This window comes from Capsaspora owczarzaki, assembly GCF_000151315.2.
Source record: "Capsaspora owczarzaki ATCC 30864 unplaced genomic scaffold supercont2.16, whole genome shotgun sequence".
NCBI lineage: Eukaryota > Filasterea > Ministeriida > Capsasporidae > Capsaspora > Capsaspora owczarzaki.
Window position 1 is genome coordinate 113,412 of NW_011887307.1, and position 20,924 is coordinate 134,335.

The 20,924-nt window shown below is 53.1% G+C and overlaps 2 protein-coding genes across 2 annotated transcripts; one reads left to right on the plus strand and one right to left on the minus strand.

Annotated features, from left to right (window-relative positions):
- The first annotated feature begins 15,852 nt into the window (after positions 1-15,852).
- On the plus strand, positions 15,853-17,740 carry CAOG_07771 (hypothetical protein). The gene is made up of 5 exons (XM_004342795.2): positions 15,853-16,001; positions 16,090-16,257; positions 16,396-16,512; positions 16,749-17,375; positions 17,471-17,740. The coding sequence occupies exons 1-5, from the start codon at positions 15,878-15,880 to the stop codon at positions 17,581-17,583; spliced, it is 1,149 nt and encodes a 382-aa protein (XP_004342844.1). The 5' UTR covers positions 15,853-15,877; the 3' UTR covers positions 17,584-17,740.
- A 987-nt stretch (positions 17,741-18,727) lies between these two features.
- CAOG_07772 (alpha/beta hydrolase fold protein) lies at positions 18,728-20,859 on the minus strand. Its single transcript, XM_004342796.2, has 6 exons — positions 20,699-20,859; positions 19,991-20,118; positions 19,723-19,920; positions 19,561-19,577; positions 19,350-19,467; positions 18,728-19,264 (listed from the first exon to the last, which is right to left on the minus strand). Exons 1-6 carry the CDS (start codon positions 20,841-20,843, stop codon positions 18,824-18,826), a joined length of 1,047 nt encoding a protein of 348 aa, XP_004342845.1. The 5' UTR covers positions 20,844-20,859; the 3' UTR covers positions 18,728-18,823.
- Positions 20,860-20,924: the final 65 nt, after the last annotated feature.

The following is a 20,924-nucleotide window of genomic DNA, read 5'->3' on the forward strand; positions in this document are numbered from 1 at the left end:
AGAAACCTGACAGTTGTCACCGACCCCGTCGACATCCTCAAGGCGCAGCGCAGCTTTTACCAGACTCTGTACGCCAGTGAGCCGACCGTCTCGGCCGCCCAGGAGGAAGTGCTTCGTTGCGCCTCGCCTTGTGAGCTGCTGGACGCGGAAGACCACGAGCGTATGGGCGCTGACCTGACCGCAATGGAGCTCCGAGAGGCGATCAAAAGAACGACCAAAGGCAAAAGCCCAGGCTGTGACGGGCTGACGCCTGAGTTCTACCATCACTTTGAAGAGCTGCTGGCCCCGCTGCTAGCAACCATCGCGAATCGGTCAATGCGAAACGGGCGCCTACCTGCATCAATGTACATGGCACACATCAAGCTTCTGTTCAAGAAGGGCAGCCGAGACGAGCTGAAAAACTACCGGCCAGTCTCGCTGCTCAACGTGGACAGCAAGATCATTGCACGCGCGCTGGTGCAACGTCTTCAAGCTGTTGCCAACGACATTCTCCCCACATGCCAGAACGGTTTTGTCCTAGGACGCACGATCGACAACTGCATCCACCTAGTGCGCGACGTGCTCGACCTGACGAAGGAAAAGCGCATCGGAGGAGTCGCGGTGCTGCTGGACTGCGAAAAGGCCTTCGACCGCGTCGACCATGGCTTCCTGTTCCAGGCCATGGAGCGATATGGGATTGGAGAAAGATTCTTGCACTGGATGAAGCTCCTCAACACGGGATGCCAAGCCTGCATTGTGTACCAAAACCGCATCTCGGAGCCCTTCAAGATCGAGCGGTCGGTGCGTCAAGGATCGGTGGAAGCGCCAGCGCTGTACGCGCTGTATGCATGCTACGTGGCGGACTACCTCTGCAAAGGGGCTGGCCTGCGCTTCCTGCGCCTGGATCCGAACCTGGCGACCGAGGTCACCCTGTTTGCCGACGACACGACGGTTTTCCTGGAATCACAGAACGAGATACCGAAGCTGGCGGCCCTCAAACGAGTTGGGGAAGCCACAAACCTGAAAGTTAACGAAGAAAAGACGACAGTCATCAGACTCGGGCGAGACAAGCGCCAGACTCCACTGCAAGCGATCGCTCACCTCGACTTCCTGCCACCTGACAAATGCACCAGAGTCCTGGGCGCAATGTTGGGCTATGGCGACCGCGAGGAGGCAAACTACAAAGAGCTGCTGGACAAGGTGAAGGCTCAGCTGCTGCGATGGAACAGCAGGGGCTTGTCGATGCCGGGCAAGGTGGTCATCGCGAACGCAATCGGGCTGAGCAAGGTCTGGTATCTGTCATGCCCCACTGGCATGCCTACTTACTTGCATGCATTACCTTGTATTGTTTGTCATGTCTCCCATACTGGGAATGGTTCATTCGTCAATATACCTTTATTCATGAACATTGCCTGACAATCGACGTACCTTTGCACTGACTCTGACAATTTGACGAATCAACATTTTGTCACCCAGTGTTCATCGACAGACTCTTCTCCCCGACTGCCACGACTGCTGCATCTCAAGACGCCGCAGTGATCACGACTCGTTTTCTCTCTCTTTCTGTTCTGCCACGTTTCTTTCATTTTTTTTCTCATTTCATTTCATTTTTCTTCGCTTCCTTCTCTTCTCCCCTCATTCCTTGCATTTTTGTTTTCACTTTGCTTCGTTCTTCCACATTCCCCACCACGACTGCTGTGTTCGAGACACCGCAGTGATCAAGACCCCTTTTCGACCCCAGCACTGCAATCGCACTCGGCACTGCTGTGGCCGTCTTTCTTTGTTATCTTTTCCCCACATCTTCACGTGTTTTCCTTTTTCAGTTCTTTGCGGTTTTCACTTTTCTCGCACTTTTTTCTCAATCCTTTCTCCAATCTTTCATTCAAGATCTCACCATGAGCGACGCTGGCCCCTCGAACGCCAGTGGCGACACGGACACCGATAGCAACACGTCTATGCTCAGTCCCGAGCAAATGGCACAGGGTATCGAGCAAAACAATGCCGAGATCCTGGCTGAGATAGACACCAGCGTCACGGCCTCCATGAGTTTTAACGACTTGTGCAAGTTCTTCGGCGTGTCAAAGTTCGATGGCAATGCCGACAACCTGGATCGTTTTGTGAGAAATTTTTCGAATCGTTGCAAGATGGTCTCACTGACTGAAAAGGACAAGGTTACCGTCCTCATTACCTGCTTGTCGGACTCGGCACTGGAGTTCATCATGGACGAGCTGGACGACAAACCGGGTAGCACTTCGGACGAGCTGCTGGCCGCGCTCCAGAGAAAGTTCAGCGACGAAACGACTGGAGCGCGTGCGCGCCAGCTACTGGCCGACCTGCGCTACACGGCACGCAGCGTGAAGGAAGTGGTCGAGACGGTTGAGAGGCTGAGGCGCATTCGCGGCATCAACATCACCGAGGACGGCATCAAGCAGGACTTGCTCGCAGCCCTACCGCCCGTCGTGTACGCCACCCATGCCCTCGACTGGTCCTTGGATGAGACGTTGGCGAGCATCAAGGCCTCGATCCTGTATTCGATGCAATTCGAGCCGAAGCGCAGAAACAACGGCAACAGGGTGAGCGACAACACCCCCCTTGACAACAGCGACAACCGCGGTCACAACAACAGCAACAACAGCAACAACGCCGGTCGCAATGGTGGCAACTATGCGACTTACAACAATTCGGCTCGCGGCAACGGCAACGGTAACGGCAACCGCAACGGCAACGGCAACAGGGCAGCGCACAACAACAAGCCGGGCCCATCGCAGCGCTCGTCCTCCTCGCCAATCACTGACAAGGAGCGCGCGGAATGCTTGGCGAAAGGCCTCTGCTACAAGTGCAGGGAGCCGGGTCACATTGCCAGCAGGTGCCTCACGCGCTTCTCCAGAAGCAGCTCGCTGCCGCCCTGTTCGCGCACTGGGCTGCCGACGACAACGACGACGACGACGACGACGAGCCGCAGCAGCAAGGCCAGCAGGGCCAATCCCAGCAGGGAAAAGCCCAGCCCACCGCCAGGGCCATCTGACGAGTGGGCAAGAAAACGGCGCCTTTGTTTTTCCAGCTCGTGTTTGCAACCTGGACCGTCCCAAGTCCCAGCCTGTGAGCACGCCCGTTCTGGTTGACAGTGGCGCTACTGTAACGTTGATGGATGACGAGTTCGCAAATAAATTGTCTGTCAAACGTTCACGTATGGCCAAACCAATCACAGTCCAATCAGTCAATGGGCAACCATTGAAAATCAGCGAGCGATGCAGAGTCGGCCTTTCGCTCGGCAAGCACCGTGAGGTGATCCAGCCTCTGATCACATCGACGCCAGTCGTACCTCTCATCCTTGGGGCGGACTGGCTGGAAAAGAACAACCCTCAAATCGACTTCAAACAACGAACAATGCACATCCCTGTGCAAAGCAGTCAGTCCTCTGCTTCGACACCCTCGACGGCCGGCTGTCGCCCTGGCCTCCTCCCTACGCCTCCCCACAGCGCGTTATTGACACCGACACTCACAGCCCAGCGTGTGGCAGCGCCGCGGCTGCGACAGAACCAGACAACACGAACTGCGCGTGGCGGGCGCACCAACGACAAGCGAACGGCAAAGCGCTTTGACACCGACGCGGCTCCTGCGGCCGCACCGACAGTGCCTCGCCCTGCGCAGGCAGCACCATCAGAACAGCATCGAAAACTACCCCAGGAGGCAGCGACTCTGACGAGGTCAGAAACAGCGCAAGCAACACAGTCAGCGAAAACCCAACGCCTGCGCCACCGCTGCTCCCACCCCCTCAGTCGCACCCAGGCCCGTCGCGCGGCACACCCCCAGAATCGCCGTCAAATTCTGAGTCTGGCGAGGCCACGCGCACACCGGCCAGCAGTGCACAGGCGGCAGGCGGGCGCGAGGAGACGACATCTGTGCCCAGCAAAATTTCTGCGTCGGTTTCTTCGCCTCCCTCGCCCCCCAGCGACGCCGCAGCCCCCGCAAGCGGTATACCGTTGGAATCAGCGTCGCAAGCTGCACCTGATGATGTCCATGACGAGGCCGCGGACGACAACTCGGGTGACCGTGGTGACGAGAAAGACTGGTTTGACCGCATTCCCAAAGTGTACCAGTCATTTGCATCAGTGTTTGACCCCGACGCAGCTGCGCAGCTACCACCGCATCGTGAAGGCTATGACATGCACATTGAGCTCATGCCGGGCGCGAAGCTGTTCCACGCAGCAATGCGTCCGCAATCACCCGCGCAGCAGGACGCTCTGAAGAAGATGGTTGACAAGGGCCTCGCCAACAAGACCTTGACCACGTCCATCTCTGATGTCACATCAGCACCGGTCTTTGCCGACAAAAAAACTGGTGAAATTCGAGTCTGCTTTGACTTTCGCCCACTGAACAAGGCGACGGTGCGAATTCGCTATCCGACCCCCGATCCCATTCGTTTGCTCGAGCGCCTGCGCAAAGCGAAGATCATTTCCAGGTTCGATCTTACGTGTGCCTATGGACAGTTGCGCCTAACGAAGGCTAGCGAGAAGTTCACGGCATTCCAGGTCGATCGCAATGTGTTTCAGTCGCGAGTGATGCCTTTTGGACTGGTCAACGCACCCGCCGTCTTCCAGCGTTTTATGGATTCAGTGCTACGGCCGCTCGAGGACTTCGCTGGTGGCTACTTTGATGACTTGATCGTTTTTTCTGAAAGCGAGGAGGAGCACATCGAGCATGTTCGCGCTCTGCTCCGCATTCTTCAAGAGCACCAATTGTTCCTGTCGATCAACAAGTGCACGTTCCATGTCGACAAGGTCACGTTCTTGGGCTTTGAGGTCTCGCCTGAAGGCATTGCGGTTGACCCGGCCAAGATTGCTGCCATCACCAAGTGGCCAGCACCGACAAATGTGAAAGGCGTGCAAGAATTGCTTGGTTTTGCAAATTTTGTTCGTCGTCACATTTGGCATTTTGCTGAAATTGTTCGACCCCTGACATCGCTGTTGGGCAAGAACACGCCATTTGTGTGGACACCTGAGCGTGAAGCGGCTTTTCAGCTGCTGAAGCGCAAATTCTGCGAGGCTCCGGTTTTGGCCTTCCCGGACCATTCACGACCTTATGAAGTATACGCTGATGCTTCTAATGTCGCGATTGGTGGTGTGCTGATGCAGCGCAATGCGAAAGGCGAGAGATGTATGGTTGCCTATTACTCTCGCACCCTTCGTCCTGCCGAGACTCGCTACAAAGTCGGTGAGCAGGAGCTCCTTGCCATTGTGGAGTGCTTGGAGACCTGGCGCCACTACCTGTGGAGCAGTCGGCGCCACTACCTGTGGAGCAGTCGACAGCAGACGACAGCGTGAATTCTCGTTTGCGAAAGAGCTCAGCTCCCGCGAGACCAATTGGAAGGAAAGGCTTGGTCGCTTCGATTTCGTGATCCTCCACATCGATGGCTCGCGTAATGGAGCGGCGGATGCTTTGTCGAGGACGGGAAGTGGTGCGACTCCACAACCCACTCGCCTCGAACCCATCCTGCCTCCCAGCCTTTTCACCAAGATCGCTGCCCCTGTCACGCGTGCGCAAGCGGTCGGTGATGCTACCCAGGGTGCTGGTGCGGCGCCTGAGCGTGCCCGTGCCCCTCGAGTGACATTTGCACCGCAAACGCACATAATCCCGAGTTCGCCGGCCACGCATGATCACGACGATGCATTAGCAACCGCCGATGCTGGAGTAGCAGCTCCTGACACCCCAACAGCTACTCACAGTGCGAGCGAGCTTCCAACCGACTTGGTTGGGAAAATTCGTCTCGAGACTGCTGTGGATGCGCAAGCGTCGCTGTTGGCTGCGGCCCCACACTCGCGCTACGTCTTGGCTGACGGCCTGCTGCGAAAGGATGGCCGACTGTATGTCCCGGAAAGCATGAGGTCCACTGTCCTCTTCATGCGACACGACGCAGAGTTGGCTGGTCATGGCGGCGAGCTGAAAACGCTTGAGCTGGTTCGTCGCGACTTTGCCTGGCCAGGCCTGCGTGCCTATGTGATTCACTATGTGGCTACGTGTGACATGTGCCAACGTGTCAAGGTCCCGCGGCATGCGCCGTACGGACTGCTGATGCCAATCCCCGCTCCCAAGCGACCGTTTGGTGACTGGGCGGTGGATTTTATCACTGATTTGCCACCGGACCAAGGTTTTGATGCGCTCCTGGTCTGCAAAGACCGACTGACTCGCATGATTCACCTGATTCCTTCGGTCAAAGCGGTTACAGCGCGAGCAACTGCAAGTTTATTTTTTGACAATGTGGTTCGCCATCATGGCCTGCCTGACCGCATTCTCAGTGACCGTGGGCCCCAGTTCGCAGCCAAAGCATGGCGTGACTACTGGCGAGGCCTTGGTGTGGAGCTGGCGCTGAGCAGCGCGTATCATGCCGCTGGCAATGGTCTGGTTGAGCGAGCCAATGCCAATGTTGAAACCTACCTGCGCGCGTACATTTCGCACGACCAGCAGTGGGTGGAGCACTTGGCCTCGTGCGAGTTCGTTTACAACAACACTGTGCACACGGCCATCAAGATGTCGCCATTCAAAGCTGCGTATGGCTTCAATCCTCGGATGGATGTCGGCGACGCGGCCAATCGTGCAGCTCTTTTGCCTCATCTCAACCGTGGCGCCCAGATGGAGGAATTGCATGCAACCCTGGCATCAAACATCACTCGAGCGAACGAGCGGTATGCCAAGTTTGCCGATCGTCTGCGCAAGCAAGCGCCCAAGTTCGAGATTGGCCAGCAAGTGTGGATTTTGCGCCGAAACATCAAGAGCGACCGTCCTGTGACCAAGCTTGATTTTGTGCGTGTTGGTCCATTCAAGATCCTCCAGGTGATTAACGACAATGCTGTGCGCTTGGACCTTGGCGAGAGCTCGCTCAAGGCCGATGTCTTCAATGTGGCTTTGTTGGAGCTGTATCGTCCCAATGATTTACCCGACCGTGTGCTCCGCAATGTCCCTGGCTTGTCTACGAGTGATGGCGAGTTCTTCCCGGTTGGCAGGATTCTCGACTCGCAGCTTCGCGACGACGACGAATTGTGGTACTTGATCCGTTGGAAAGATCGCCCCGCCTCCGAAGACAGCTGGGAGCCTGCATACAACATTGTGCCTGGCAACGCACGGATGGTGAACGCTTATCACCGGGCGCACCCGAACAAGCCCAAGTGATGGGTGGTGGTCGCTTGACCAAAAAAAAAGCAACGAGGGAGATGGAAATGATTATGATTATGCTTTGATTTCCGATACCGTTTGTGTCAGTTGTTTTTTGTTTCTTGTTAGCTCTCTCGTTCGCGGTTGGAGAACCCTTTTTTTGGAAGGGGCAGAATGTCATGCCCCACTGGCATGCCTACTTACTTGCATGCATTACCTTGTATTGTTTGTCATGTCTCCCATACTGGGAATGGTTCATTCGTCAATATACCTTTATTCATGAACATTGCCTGACAATCGACGTACCTTAGCACTGACTCTGACAGTATCGGGCAAGGTTCACTCCACTGTGCGGTCACTACCTGGATCGGCTCAAATGCATCATTCTGCGCTTCTTCTGGCCCACGCGCTTCAAAGCACCCGCAACACTCGCAACGCTCTGCGCAAAAACTGGCTCGGAGGCCTTCGGGCTGGGACTGCTTCCCATCGACCAACACTGCCAGGCGATGCTCGCCCAAGCAGTTGCGAACTTTTGCCTGCCGGCCGCCTCGCTGTGGAAAACAGTGACGCAGTTGCTGTGGAGGGCGGCGGACACGCACGACGGCGAGCCAATCGGCGACAGGCGGCTGCTGCACTCGAAACCGGGCATCAAAAAGGTCAGCCATTTCTGGGGCCGAGCACTCGCTGCATGGTACAAGCTCAAACCCGCGCCACGCAGGCCCAACAACCGAATCGAGGCCCTGACTTTGCCGCTGTGGAGCAATCCACTGGTGACGGACGACGGCAAGACGATCAACTGGCCATCCTGGATGAGAAATGACTACAAGACGGTGAGCGATCTCTGGAACTTCAAAGAACAAAGGTGGGCAACCGCCGATGAAATCAAGGTTCCAGGTGCCACGCACAGCAAGCTGACGAGGCTGCTTGAGGCGCTGCGAGACTCGGGCGTGGAAGAGATTCTGAGCAGGCAAGTCACGGAGCCGGACGACAATCCCTGGTGCTCGACAACGACGAGGGCCGGTGGCACACTGCTACACGAAGTGCTGGCAGTGAAGAACACTGGCGAAGGCACCATGCTTCTGCTACGACGTCATGGCTGGTCAGACAACAACATCATCGCACCCTTCCTCACGACGAGTTGGACCAAGCTAACCGCCACAAGACCGCTGCTCACGGTGAAATGGGTCTCACACAGCGCAAAGAAAACCCTGCTTGCCAACGGCAGGTGGAAGCCCCAGGCAACCGATACGTACTTTGTCGGCTATGGGTTTGACGCGTGGATCGACCCGAGCGTACTGATGCTTCACGGGCAAGGCCTCACACCACTACCAGTCGTGCACAAGGATACAACACTCAAGGCCATCCGCAAGCGTCTGACAGCCACCCCCGAACCCTCGCGCGCACTGCTCGAGTGGGACAGGATCATTGACTGGAACTGGAGCGATATGAAGGCTGTGCTCAACACCAACCTGGTCACACGCAAGCAGGCTTCACTGGTGTGGCGGATCGCACACCAAACCGAGTGGACGGGTGAGCAACAGCTTAGAGCCGACATCGAGAAGGGCAAAACCAAGCAGGAGACCTTGATGCAGAGAGCGACCTACGCTTGTCCACACTGCCGACGAGGAAACGCTCGCCCCACCGAGACTTGGATCCACCTGATTTACGAATGCCCGGTAGCTGAACACATCTGGCTTAGAGTCGAGCAAGTTATGGTTGTCGCACACGATCTTGGCACGCCGTCCTCGGCAGCCCATGCACTCTTCGGACCTGCCCACAACCCCACACTGCCACGAGAATATCGACGCAACAGACCTGCTTTCAGATTGCTGACGACCCTCTACCACTTGGCGCGTTGGACCTTTTGGCGACTTCGGTGCTTGGCGAAATTCGACAGTTTGGACGCGACACCAGAAATAGCGACCGCAATGTTCGATAAACTTGTTTCCAACAGAGCTTACGAGGACCTGACTTTGAGGAGGACAGAAGCGATGCAAATGTGGGGCGCATGCGCCAAGGAAACGGCTTCCGGCAAATTTGTCTTTGAACTTGAGCTTCACGATGCCGCGGCATCGGGGGCGTACTGAAGGGCCAGACTCAAATACGAGCCCATTTCGTTGAACTTTGCTTAAAAAGGGGGACTATTCTTTCATTAGTCTTCCTGCGTCTTGCTTTGGAGATTGTGAATCATTCTTGAATACACAATTTCACCTGAAAAAATTTGAGTTGCGGATCGGATCGTTTGGTCCTTCTGGCAGCTGCCCAGAACACGCTCTAGGGGAAAGCAAAACAACGAACCTAGAAAAAAAGACCTCGCGAATGCAGCGTTTCTTGTGAAACTTGCCAACATGCTGCTACGCGGTATGCAGACCTGCTCCCACCGCCGCGCACCGGACCGAGTATCTAAAATGTACTTTTTTTGTGGGATCAGAGAAGGGAGGATTATGATCAAACACGGCTGTCAGGACCCGAGTTTGCGTCCGTCCAGCCGGCGAGGTTAGCCGGTGGTAGTTAATGAGGATTTAGCATATTCTGGTGTATTTGGATGCTTTTGGATAGCTGTCATTGCGCATTTTGTATCAATCAATCGACGTTACCTGGCCAATAGCTCTAAGCCCCAACCCGTGGGAATCGGAGTCTCACAACGGCCCGACATTACGGTTGCAAAGTGTTAGGATCCCGGACTGGACAGGGAAGGGTACTCAGGTGTTGGCGCAAGACAGGACAAGGAATTGGGGATTTTGGGGATTTAATAAAGACAAGACAAGAAAGAATCCAAATCGAATCAGGTTGATCAAATTTTGACGACTGACAGACAAACATATTTGTCATCATCAAATCAGAAAATCAGGCAAGACAAATCAGAGCAAGACAGGAGAAAATCAGGAAGAAAGACAGGGGTGAGAAAACATGCAAGAAATCATTCAAAGTGGCAGGTTGCATCCAGATACCTGACACAAAGACATGCGTTTATTCGGCAACACAACAAAGCAAAGGCTGTGGTCAGCAGTACCGCCCAAACCTGTGCACAGGAGGGGCGTGTGTGCGCAAAGTTGCGCTACGGACGTTGTTGGGAGGCACATCTTTTCAAAAACGTTCGATCGGACCGGTCCAGGTCGCGCAGGTCGGGCTCAAAAGGCTCGCTGTCGTCGTCGCTGTCTGTTAGGTATCTAACCAATTTGCCCATGTCAACTTCGACGAGTTGACATTGTACCTTTTGAGGTCAGTTGGTTTTGGGAGGGCAAACTCAATCCCTAACACTGTCCGTGTCGCTCAAATCGCCATCATCACTGTCAGGCTCGCGGTTGCCAAACACGTGTTGCCGAGATCGACTGGGGCGAGTATTGGCAGGTAAACCAGCGTTGTCTTGATAGAGGTGATCGAACCAATGTTTCGAGGCGGCGTCAAGACGAGCGCGCGCTTGCGTGAGCTCTCCTCGGACGAGTTGGTGCCCGCATCAAGCGATAGAGCTCTGCGCCGCCGTGTGCCAGTAGTCTCCGTCAAACCATCTGCTGGAGCACTTTGACCGGAGCTGTTGGCAACGGAGTTGACGGGCACCCGCGCAGAACTACGGCGCTGATCTTCCGACCTTTCAAACGCTTCCACATCGCCAGCGACGATGTACGCAGCGCTGGCGCGCAGTGAGGACTTTGGTGGCCTGACTGCGGGTCTGAAGCTCGGCTTGACGCCCGGCACTTTGCGAGCAGCGTACTCTGTGTGCTTTGCGTACGCTGCAGCTCGCTTCGCTCTGATAGTCGCTGCCCGGGTCTTTTGAGCCTGTCAGGACCCGCAGGCTCTGCGGTCCCGACTGGGTCGTTCTTTGCTAAGAAGACTCGGCGTTGATGTCTTTGTATTGTTTGTTTGCATGCATTTTGGAATTGCGGTTCGGTCTGCAAAGTGAAATAAAAACACTTTACAACAACATTGCCTACCAAGGTCTTACACAGTCCAGGATCTTAACACAGACCAGACCCTGCGGGTCCTGACAGTATGACACAGGTACTCTACATACATCTAACAACGAGCGATTCAAACAGCACATCTCGGGCAGACTTGCTGGGTTGAACCTGAACTTCCCAACCCACGCGGATTTGCCTGATGATAGGAGTGCTCGCTGGCCAGAGCGTCGCGGATACGAGCGTAGAATCGACAAAAGTCGCTTTAACAGCACAGTTGTACTGAACAGCACCTTGCTCATCTCGAACAATCAAGTCAAAGACGTTGTCACCGATGCGGTGGTAAAGTTTCCCCGTGTCCCGAACCACTTGAATTGTTTTTACACGGGTCGAATTTCCATGGATGCTTTGAGGCATTGTGACTTTGAGAGGACGGTCATCGCACCAGTTTCGTTTGGTATGCTGGACGCCTTGCCAGTGTTGCGCTTCGTCCATAATGATGTCGGCAATCTCGGCTGGTAATGCTGGCAGAACTGTGGACTGATCTTTCAGCTCCAGTCCGCTGGTCAGCAAGCAAAACACGGTCTGAAGGTCGTCAGCGGTTGCTACGCGTGGAAATAAGGAGAATGCAAGAGGGTTAACCTGGTTGTAAATGCTGCGCAATGAACAAGCACCATAAATGAGCAATCGGAAGGCACACTTCATTGGTTGGAAGCAGCTCGCGTGAGCTTCAATGGCTTCAGTTGGCAAGGACAACTTACTAAGGCCTCCGTTCATCATGGCCCCTGTGTGAACTGATTGCTTGAGAACAAGCATTGCTAATGCAATTCCGCTCCAGACTGTTGAGCAATGCAAGTGAGTGATATGGATGACCCTGGCAAAGTTAAAGTGCACGACACCATACGTTGTAAGCCTCGGCTTCGGGTCCACCTTGAACGCTTCGGCAATCGCCTGGGCTCCAACATCGCCAATCTGATTGTCTTCCAAACTGTGCGTTCCATCCATCAGTTAGCTCAAGTGGAACTGTGAGGGATAGCTGTCTTACTCGATCCAAGTCAACCTCGTGTTCACTTTGAGAGCCTCAGCAAGCGCCTGCGCTCCCGCATTGCCAATCTCATTCTCACTCAGACTGTACATCCATCAGTACGCATTGAAATGCCCCCTGCTGAATCATCCACTCACAAGCATCAGTAAAGTGAGATGCTTTACCCAAGATATGTCAGCCTCGTGTTGACCTTGAGTGCTTCAGCGATTGCCTGCGCTCCAGCATTGCCGATCTGATTCTGCTTGAGCCTGTGAATTCTCTCCATTCGTGAGCACTCTGAATTCGTTTGCTGGATCGCACATACACAAGCATCGTTGAAGAGAGATGACATACCAGAGACGTAACAATATCGTGTTCACCTTGAGTGCGTCAGCAATCGTCTTCGCTCCAGCGTCACCAATCTGATTGCAACACAGACTGTCCATTCCTCTCCATCAGTGAGCATTTGAATGCCCTCTGCTACAATTCCCACTCGCACGCGTCAGTCAAAGTGAATTGGATTACCTGAGACCAGTCAAGGCCGTGTTCACTTTGAGTGCCTCAGCAATGGCCTGTGCTTCTGGGTCGCCAATTAGACCCAGACTGTCGGTCCGTTCCATTCAATGAGCACTTTGAATACCTCTGCTACCCAATCACATGCATCAGAAACTATGATATGCCTTACCTGAGATGAGTCAGCGTCGTGTTCATTTGGAGTACTTCAGCCATTGTCTGCGCTCCAGCGTTGCCAATCTTGTCCAAACTGTCAAATTGCTCCATCGATGAGCCTTTTGCTGACAATATTCCCACTGACAAGTGCCAGCAAAAGTGATGGAACTTACCCGAGCGTTCGCAAGGACGTGTTCACTTTGAGCGACTCGGCAATTGCGTTCGCTCCAGCATCGTCAATCTGATTGTGGCTCATGCTGTCCGTACTCGTCATCATTAATACGCACTCTGAATGCCATTTGCCGAAATCACCCACTCAGTATTTGCATTGCTAGAGTGAGTCGGCTTACTGTAGCTGAGATAGCGTCGTGTTCACCCTGAGTGCCTCAGCCATCGCCTGCGCTCCCGCATTACCAATCTCATTCTCAGTAAGACTAGTCCACACAATCAGTAAGCAATCTGAAGACCATCTGCTGACATCGCTCATTTACAAACATCAGTTAAAGTGAGTTGCCTTACTCGAGCGAAGTCAGCATCTTGTTCACTTGGAGCATCTCAGCAATCGCCGTCGCTCCAGCATCGCCAAGCTTATTATTGTGCAAACTGTTCAGCCATGAGTACGCATTCTGAGCACCTCTGCTGACTCACATCAAAGTGAGATGACTTACCTGAGGTAAGTGACTGTTGTGTTGACTCTGAGCGTTTCAGCAATCGCCTGTGCTCCAGCATCGCCAACCTGATTCCCCTTCAGACTGTACATCCCCTCCATCAATGAGCACTCTGAATTCACCCTGTTGAGTGAAAGTGACACCCCTTACTCGAGGTCGGTCATTGTCTTGTTCACTTTGAGTGCCGCAGAAAGTGCCTGGGCACCAGCATTGCCAATCTGATTCTGCCATAGGCTGTCCGTCCATCAGTGAGCACTCTAAATGTCCTCTGCTGACATCACCCACTCACACGCATCAATGGAAGCGAGTTGCCTTACCCGAGGTGCGCCACTGTCGTGTTCACTTTGAGCGTCTCAGCAATCGCTTGTGCCCCAGCATCACCAATCTGATTCTCAATCAGACTTGTCCGTCCCATTCACCACTGAGCACTCTGAATGCCTATGCTGAAACCACCCACTCACATGCACTAGTCAATGTGAGACGACTTACTTGATTTTAGTCAGCGTCGTGTTCACTTTGAGTGTCTCAGCAATCGCCCGCGCACCATCTTCGCCAATTTGATTGTCGTTCAGACTGTCCGTCCCATTTACCACTGAGCACTCGTAATGCCCTCTACTAGATCGCCCACTCACATGCACTAGCCATCGGGAGATAGACGACCTACCAGAGTTCAGTTACCGTCATATTGAGTTTGAGCGTCTCAGCAATCGCCCGCGCTCCAGCATCACCAATCTGATTCCAGCCCAGACTGTCCGTCCCCTCCAATAGTGAGCCACTCTTAATGTCCTCTGCCGAAGCCGCCCACTCACACTCCTCACTCGAAGCAAGATGACTCACTTGAGTTTCTCCACGTTCGGGTTGCCTTTGAGTCCCTCAGCAACCGCTTGTGCTCCGGCATCGCCAATACGCTGGCACTGTTGTCTGTCCTCTATTTCATCAATACACATGTTGTCACAATTTCTGTCCAATATCGGCTTTTTCTTACTCGAGAGATTTACTGGCCTTCTTGACTTTGTCGTACAACTCGCGCTGTCTCGCGCTCATATTTTGATACGACAGCATTGTTGACTTTCGATCTATCGGAACAACGCGGTTGTTTCAGTCAGTCTCATTGGTTGTGCTTTCACAAATTTTCTCTCAAACGCAGAGTGCAGACTCCAGGCGGTGTCAAACGCACGAAAAGTGCGGCAGCGACGCAAACAAAGAAAAAAAAAAGCGCCGCCACAACAACGAACAATGACTAACATCAAGAAGACTGAAAAACACAACAACACAACAATGGCATAGACGAGGATGACAAGTACGGACGCCGACTTGAAACATGAAGGAGAGGGAAAACAAAAACAAAAAACGACACAAAGCCCAAAACGAAGCTGCTCGGACCTTGGTGCACAGACCGATACGAACTACTCATTGTGGACAAGAAGCACGACCACTCCTGCGCATACCTCACCATCTTGTTCCACCTGGCCAGATGGTCACTCTGGACGTTGCGGTACCGAGCTCGCTTCGATCACACAACCATTCACCCGACTCATGCTGTTGCGCACTTCCGAAGCCTTGTTCTCAATCGCGCGAGGCAAGACACTCGAGCTGTATTGTAGTATTGCATCGGATTCTCGAAACCATGATCCATCATCGCGATTTGGAAAAAGGGCACAACCAATTAAAAAAAAAACACACACACACACAATTGGGTCATTTTGATAGCCTGTAGAGTGAACAGCCAAGTACCCCGCGCCATGACACACCTCAATCCAATTCATAAATATGATTCTTTGCGTGCTCTCCTCCTTGGCTGGTGGATTACTATGCGACGTCCACTCGACTCAGCACTTTCGGTTTCGCACGAAGTCGACGCCACCTCACGCTCTCACCAACTCACGAGAACGCGTCTCGGTTAAAATATTGATTGATGACATGAATTTAAAGCCATCGAGGTGTGTTGTCAACGAATAGCACGACGTTGGCGTGTTTTTGAGGACCAAAACAGAAAATTAAAAACCAGCAACTAAAAATCGGACAAATGTCAGCGAGTCAAGTGTGATCACGACATTTCGACCCTTTTTCTCGATAAATCGATACAAAGGTTTACATAGTATCTTATTACACAGGTTGCCATGTTGTGATGCTGACATGCAGCGAGAAATGGAGGGCAACGTTTTTTTCTTTTTGTTCCCCGAGTGAGGATCGACCTGGAACTCTCGTTCTGTGCCAGTCAACATCTCCAACACCTTCTCGTTCGGTTGCTCCTCTCTCCACACATGGGCTGCACCTGAGCGAGGGTTCACGCAAAATTAACCCAGATGCAATCACTGTAAGAAATTGAAAAAAAAATCAAAAAAAAAAAAAAAAAAACCTAGCCTCTTTGATTTCTCGATTTTTTTTTTTTGACAACCTATCGTCCTGATCTGACATTGATTCTCAAGCGTTCCATTTCAGCATGGTTCTCTTTTTCATTCTTGTTATTGTGTCCCTGATCATCCGCTATCATGTCAGATGCGCGACTGCTGGAGGTCTTTGCGCTGACCAAGGCGCTGGTTGACATCCCATCGGCGTCGCGCGACGTTGCCCAGTGCCGCGTCTGCCTGAGCTTCATCCAAGAGTACTTTGCTGGTAGTGATGCAGATGGGGGGCGGGGTCCCTGCCATTGCTGACTGGGAGAGCGACCGCCCGCTTCACTCACTTGGTTCTCGTTGGGCAGGAACTGCCTGGCACCTGACGCCCATCGCCAAGAGCCCCAGCGCCTCCCCAATGCTGTACATTTCGTCCAAGCCGTGGCCTGCGTCGGGCTCTGGCGCCAAGCCGTTCAGCAAGGTGCTCATCCTGGGCCACGTCGATGTCGTCCCAATGGCGACGTATGGCATTGAAGGTGACAGATGTTGCAATTCTGAGCCGACTGTGTGTGGTAAACTCTGAATCTCACACACGCACGTCCGATCACTCATATTGTTGTTTGCTTGACATGATCATACACTCTGAAAAAAAAAAAAAAAAAAACACCACTCAGGCGAGCCAACTGGCGTTATTCGCGGCCGTGGTGTCAGCGACATGAAGGGTCCCGTTGCTGCACTCATGCATCTGCTCAAGTCACTCAATCCTGCAAATCTCGATCTGGCCATGCTTGGTATGCGGTAGCTTTTATTTTGTGCTTGCTTTGAGCGATTTTGTTGGCCGAGGGCGCGAAAGATTTCTGCAACGCTACCATCCTTTCGCGACAATCTGATGTGCAAGCGACTCGTTCCATATGATGGAGTGCACGATCGCTTAAATCAGATTCTGTATCACATTCAATTCAATGTCGAACGCACAATCTTTTTTTTTTTTTTTGTTTGTTTGTTTGTTTGTGGTTGTCGTCCGCAGTCGTGACTGACGAAGAGATCGGTGGCATCGACGGCGCCAAGTTTGCCTTTGCGGACGCCGAGGGACCGCACATCTCGTGCGACATGTGCCTGTGCCCTGACGGTGGCGACAATTTCAAGCTCGTAACGCACGAGAAGGGCGTTTTTCGCATCGAGCTGACCGCGTCCGGCAAGTCGGCTCACAGCGCTTACCCTTGGAACGGCGACAACGCAGTGCTGACGCTTATCGACGAGATTGGTCGAGTCGGTAGCATCCAGCACGATGGCAAGCCCGTCTTTGACAACGTTGGCCCGCAATGGCACTCGACATGCGTTCCAACCATCATTCAAGGCGGCCAAGTGATCAACCAGGTGCCTGGATCAGCATCTGCCAAGATTGACATGCGCTTCACTGAGACATGGACACTGGACACGCTGAAGACTGTCGTGTTTGGCGCGCTTGCCTCCAGCCCCAATGCCTCAAAAATTCGCGCCGAGGTTGTATTCGAACAACCAATGCTGCTCTGTCCTCCGGAGCTGCCGTGCATGATTGCCACCAAGAAGGTGATGGAGGATCATGTTCATCATGATGTCGAGTATTCTCGTGGCCACGGCACTTCGGATGGTCATTGGGCCGATTTTCCAGTTGGTGAGCGATTGGATTGATTTGTTCTCCACTGCTTGCCACGAGCCTGGTTGGATTCTTCGTTGCCACTCACCTTGATTTTGCGTTCTGCTTTCTAGTCATGTTCAAACCGATTGGCGGAGGTTTGCACCAAGACGATGAATGGGTGGATTTCCCTTCCATTCTCACCTTTTACGACATTTGTGCTGATGTGATCAAGCTGTTTGCATAGAGAGGCGTCTCTAATTCCGAACAGAATTTTTTGACTGGGCCACCATTACGCCCCTGATTTTAATTCCGAACAAGAGTGTTTTTGGGCCACTAGTCAATGCAGAAGCCTCTAATCCACTCCCTTGCTTGAAATTATAGTAAAACCAGTCTTCTTTTATTGATGGAGGAAAGTAGGCGGGCGACAGAGCTGTTCTACGAGTGTCGGTGCAGACAGTGAGCGCTGGTCCTGTGGGAGGCAAAGCGCACTGAACAGCACCGCAGCCCTGGACAGCTCCTGCGCCATGTCCGGCGCCGATAATGATACAGATGGGAGTATGTGGGACTCTGATGATCATAGAGTCGTTCACGTGCGGCGCAGTGACACACAGAGCGGCAGCGACGGGGCGCTCAGTCGAGCCCGACCCATCGTGGAAAATTTTTGCATGTGCGTCCAGCCCGCGATCATGCCCAATCAAGAAGACGATCTATGCGATTGCATTTCACAACGAGCGGGGCTCGAAACGTCGATTCAGGCTGGGCACGCGCCGTCGCGACTGCTGAACTTGTCAACGCGTTGACTTTGCTCCTGCAGTGCAACCATCGCCCCCGCCTGTTCATAGAATAAACAAACATGTTGCATGTATCACTTTCCGCGCAAAAGGAGGCTGCTAGGACCGCGTCTGCTCGAGATGCAGTTTCGGGCTGTTCCGGCCATTTTGTTGTTCAACGGGCCTGCAGCCACCCCGGCGATGTTCCATGCCCTCTCTTTGCTACCAGTCGGAGAGTCTAGGTTGATGTCACATGCCCAGTAGGGCGAGGGGCCGCTCAGATGAGTATGGGCGCGTCTACTAGCGAAATGCTTTTAATTCCGAACACGCGTAATGCATGTCCAGCAAAACGAGCCAAACTGACGATCGCCGTCCTGCCGACCCGGCACGTGCGATCGACCCCTCCGTCTAACCATAGTATCACTAAACCATATAGTATGTATTACTATTGAAACAAGGGGCGGATATCGAAGCGTCAGCGAAATAGGTTTTGTTCGGAATTAGAAGCACCCTCTCTAAACGACAACACCTGATGTTTTGGTCACATTCATGTTCACGCGCATCACAGTGTCAGGCCATTGGCAAACAAACAAACAAACAAACTAACAAACAAACAAACAAACAAACAAACAAACAAACAAACAAATAAACAAACAAACAAACAAACCAACAAACACAGGTCATCAGTTGATGACTTTCTGCTGACTTGAACTTTCAGGAAGACACTTGACCAGTGGTGGCAAACTCTCGAATAAACGTGTTCACACGCTCGGGCTCGTCGTGTTGAACCCAATGGCTAGCATTTGCGAGATGGCGGACAGTGACGTTGGTGACGTGCTTGGCTGCATGATCTGCAAGCGAGGACTCGAGTGCCTGATCGCGGTCGCCCCAGATGATGAGCGTGGGCACATCAATGCGACGCGTCGGCACCTGGGGAATCCACGGGATGAAGAGGTTGCGGTAGTAGTTGATGGCAGCCGTGGTGGCGTACGGACGAGCCAGCATGTACTTGTAGCAATCGAGATCCTCAGGGCTGTACGCACCCTTGCGCACGCAGCCCATCTTCCTGCCGCAGAAAGCGGCGTAGATCTGGCGTTGGTCGTACATGTGCGCGACAATTTCGGGAAGGAATGGCAGCTGGAACATGAAGATGTACTGCGCATACATGGGGACCAAATCAGTTGTGTGAGAAATTCGTGTGCGGGCACCAACAGTTGCCTATCTGGTTTCTCTCAATTACCCAAGACTTGAGCAGCTGAGCAGGATTCTTTGGGCCTTGCTCGCGGAAAACCACCGGATGAGGGCAATTCAGAATCACCAGGCGCTCCAATACTTCGGGATTGGACATGGCGAGTGCCCTACGAAATGACAATTGTTCCAATGTCAGAATGTGAGAGGAGCATGAGTCTTTCAACGAGAGGAGAAGCAGGCAAGAAACCCCCTTGTCTTACCAGGCAATCATACCGCCCTTGAAGCAACAGAGTTTGCGAAAGAATGTAGAACAACCATGTGAGTGCAGCATACAAAACAACAACAACAACAACAACAACAACAGCAACAACAATAAAAATACAACCCTCGCCCCGAAATCAACATCTGAAGATTGTCAGTACCCAGTCATGTGCAGCCAGCGTAACCTTCTTGTAGCCGAGAACATGAACAAGCTCGACAATGTCGGCAACAATCTTGTCCATCGAGTAGTTTCGGACACCATTCGGCTTGTCAGAGTCGCCATAACCGCGCATGTCCACCGCAATCACCTTGAAGGTGCTGCTCAACGAGACGAGCTGGTTGCGCCACGAGTACCAAAACTATCAGTCCGAGCAGAGAGGTGAGAGTGGATTTGCCAAAGCAGCGACTCGGAGCACTTTCCAATCTTACTTCGGGAAAGCCGTGCAGGAGAATGAGCGGCGCACCGTCGCCTTTCTGGACATAGTGCAGCTTGACTCCCGTTGACAGAGTAGCGAAATGGTGCGTTCCCCACAGCGGATCGCTGAGCAAAGCCGGCTCTGGATGAGTTGAATGAATCAGACAGTTTCAGTGAGTGCCACTTTTTTTCGCTTAACGTTTCTTCCCCGGCTTTCCGCCATCCTTTTTGAGGCACACGCGCGTCTTCACAATCTTGCAAGCGATGGCAGTGTTGTTCCAGAGCGAAAGGCGAGGAGTTGTTCATGAGCAGTCGAAGGCGAATTGACCGCGTCGCCAAAGTGGCAAAATCCAAATCACTTCCCCCCCCGCGACTCCCCTCTTGCACGACGACGAGGGCTCTTTCCTCCCAGAACAGCCCACATCCACCCATTCAAATGCAATGCAACTGGAAACAGAAGGCCGACCAACCAAACAAGCGCGCGAGCTTGTCGGACTGTGATTTTTTTTGATTTGTTTGAATCGGAGATTTTCGCAGCGCAATGTCAATCCAATGAGTGAAGCACACGGCGATCGACCATCAACGGAGACAGTCCAAAAGCCACAAGTGCTCCTGAGACTCGACTCGACTGCTTCAAACCGCCCGCGCCACAGAGCGACAGAGCGACAGAGGCGGGTTTGAGTGAGGTGGTGGTGTTTCAATGCTAAAACGTGTGCATTTACGGGTCGGACGGGCGACAGAGCGGAAGGCCTTGCCGCGGCTGCGGACGGCGTCATACACGACACTCAGCAGCGTAAGGCTGCCCCAGAACAGCGAGAGCGGAATGGCAACCAGGAAGAGCGCCCAACGCTCAATCTGCGACACCATTGAATCAAGCTTGTTAAAAAAAAAAAAAAAAAGAAAAAGAAAAAAAAAAAAAAGAACTGAGACAAAAGAACTGAGAAAAAC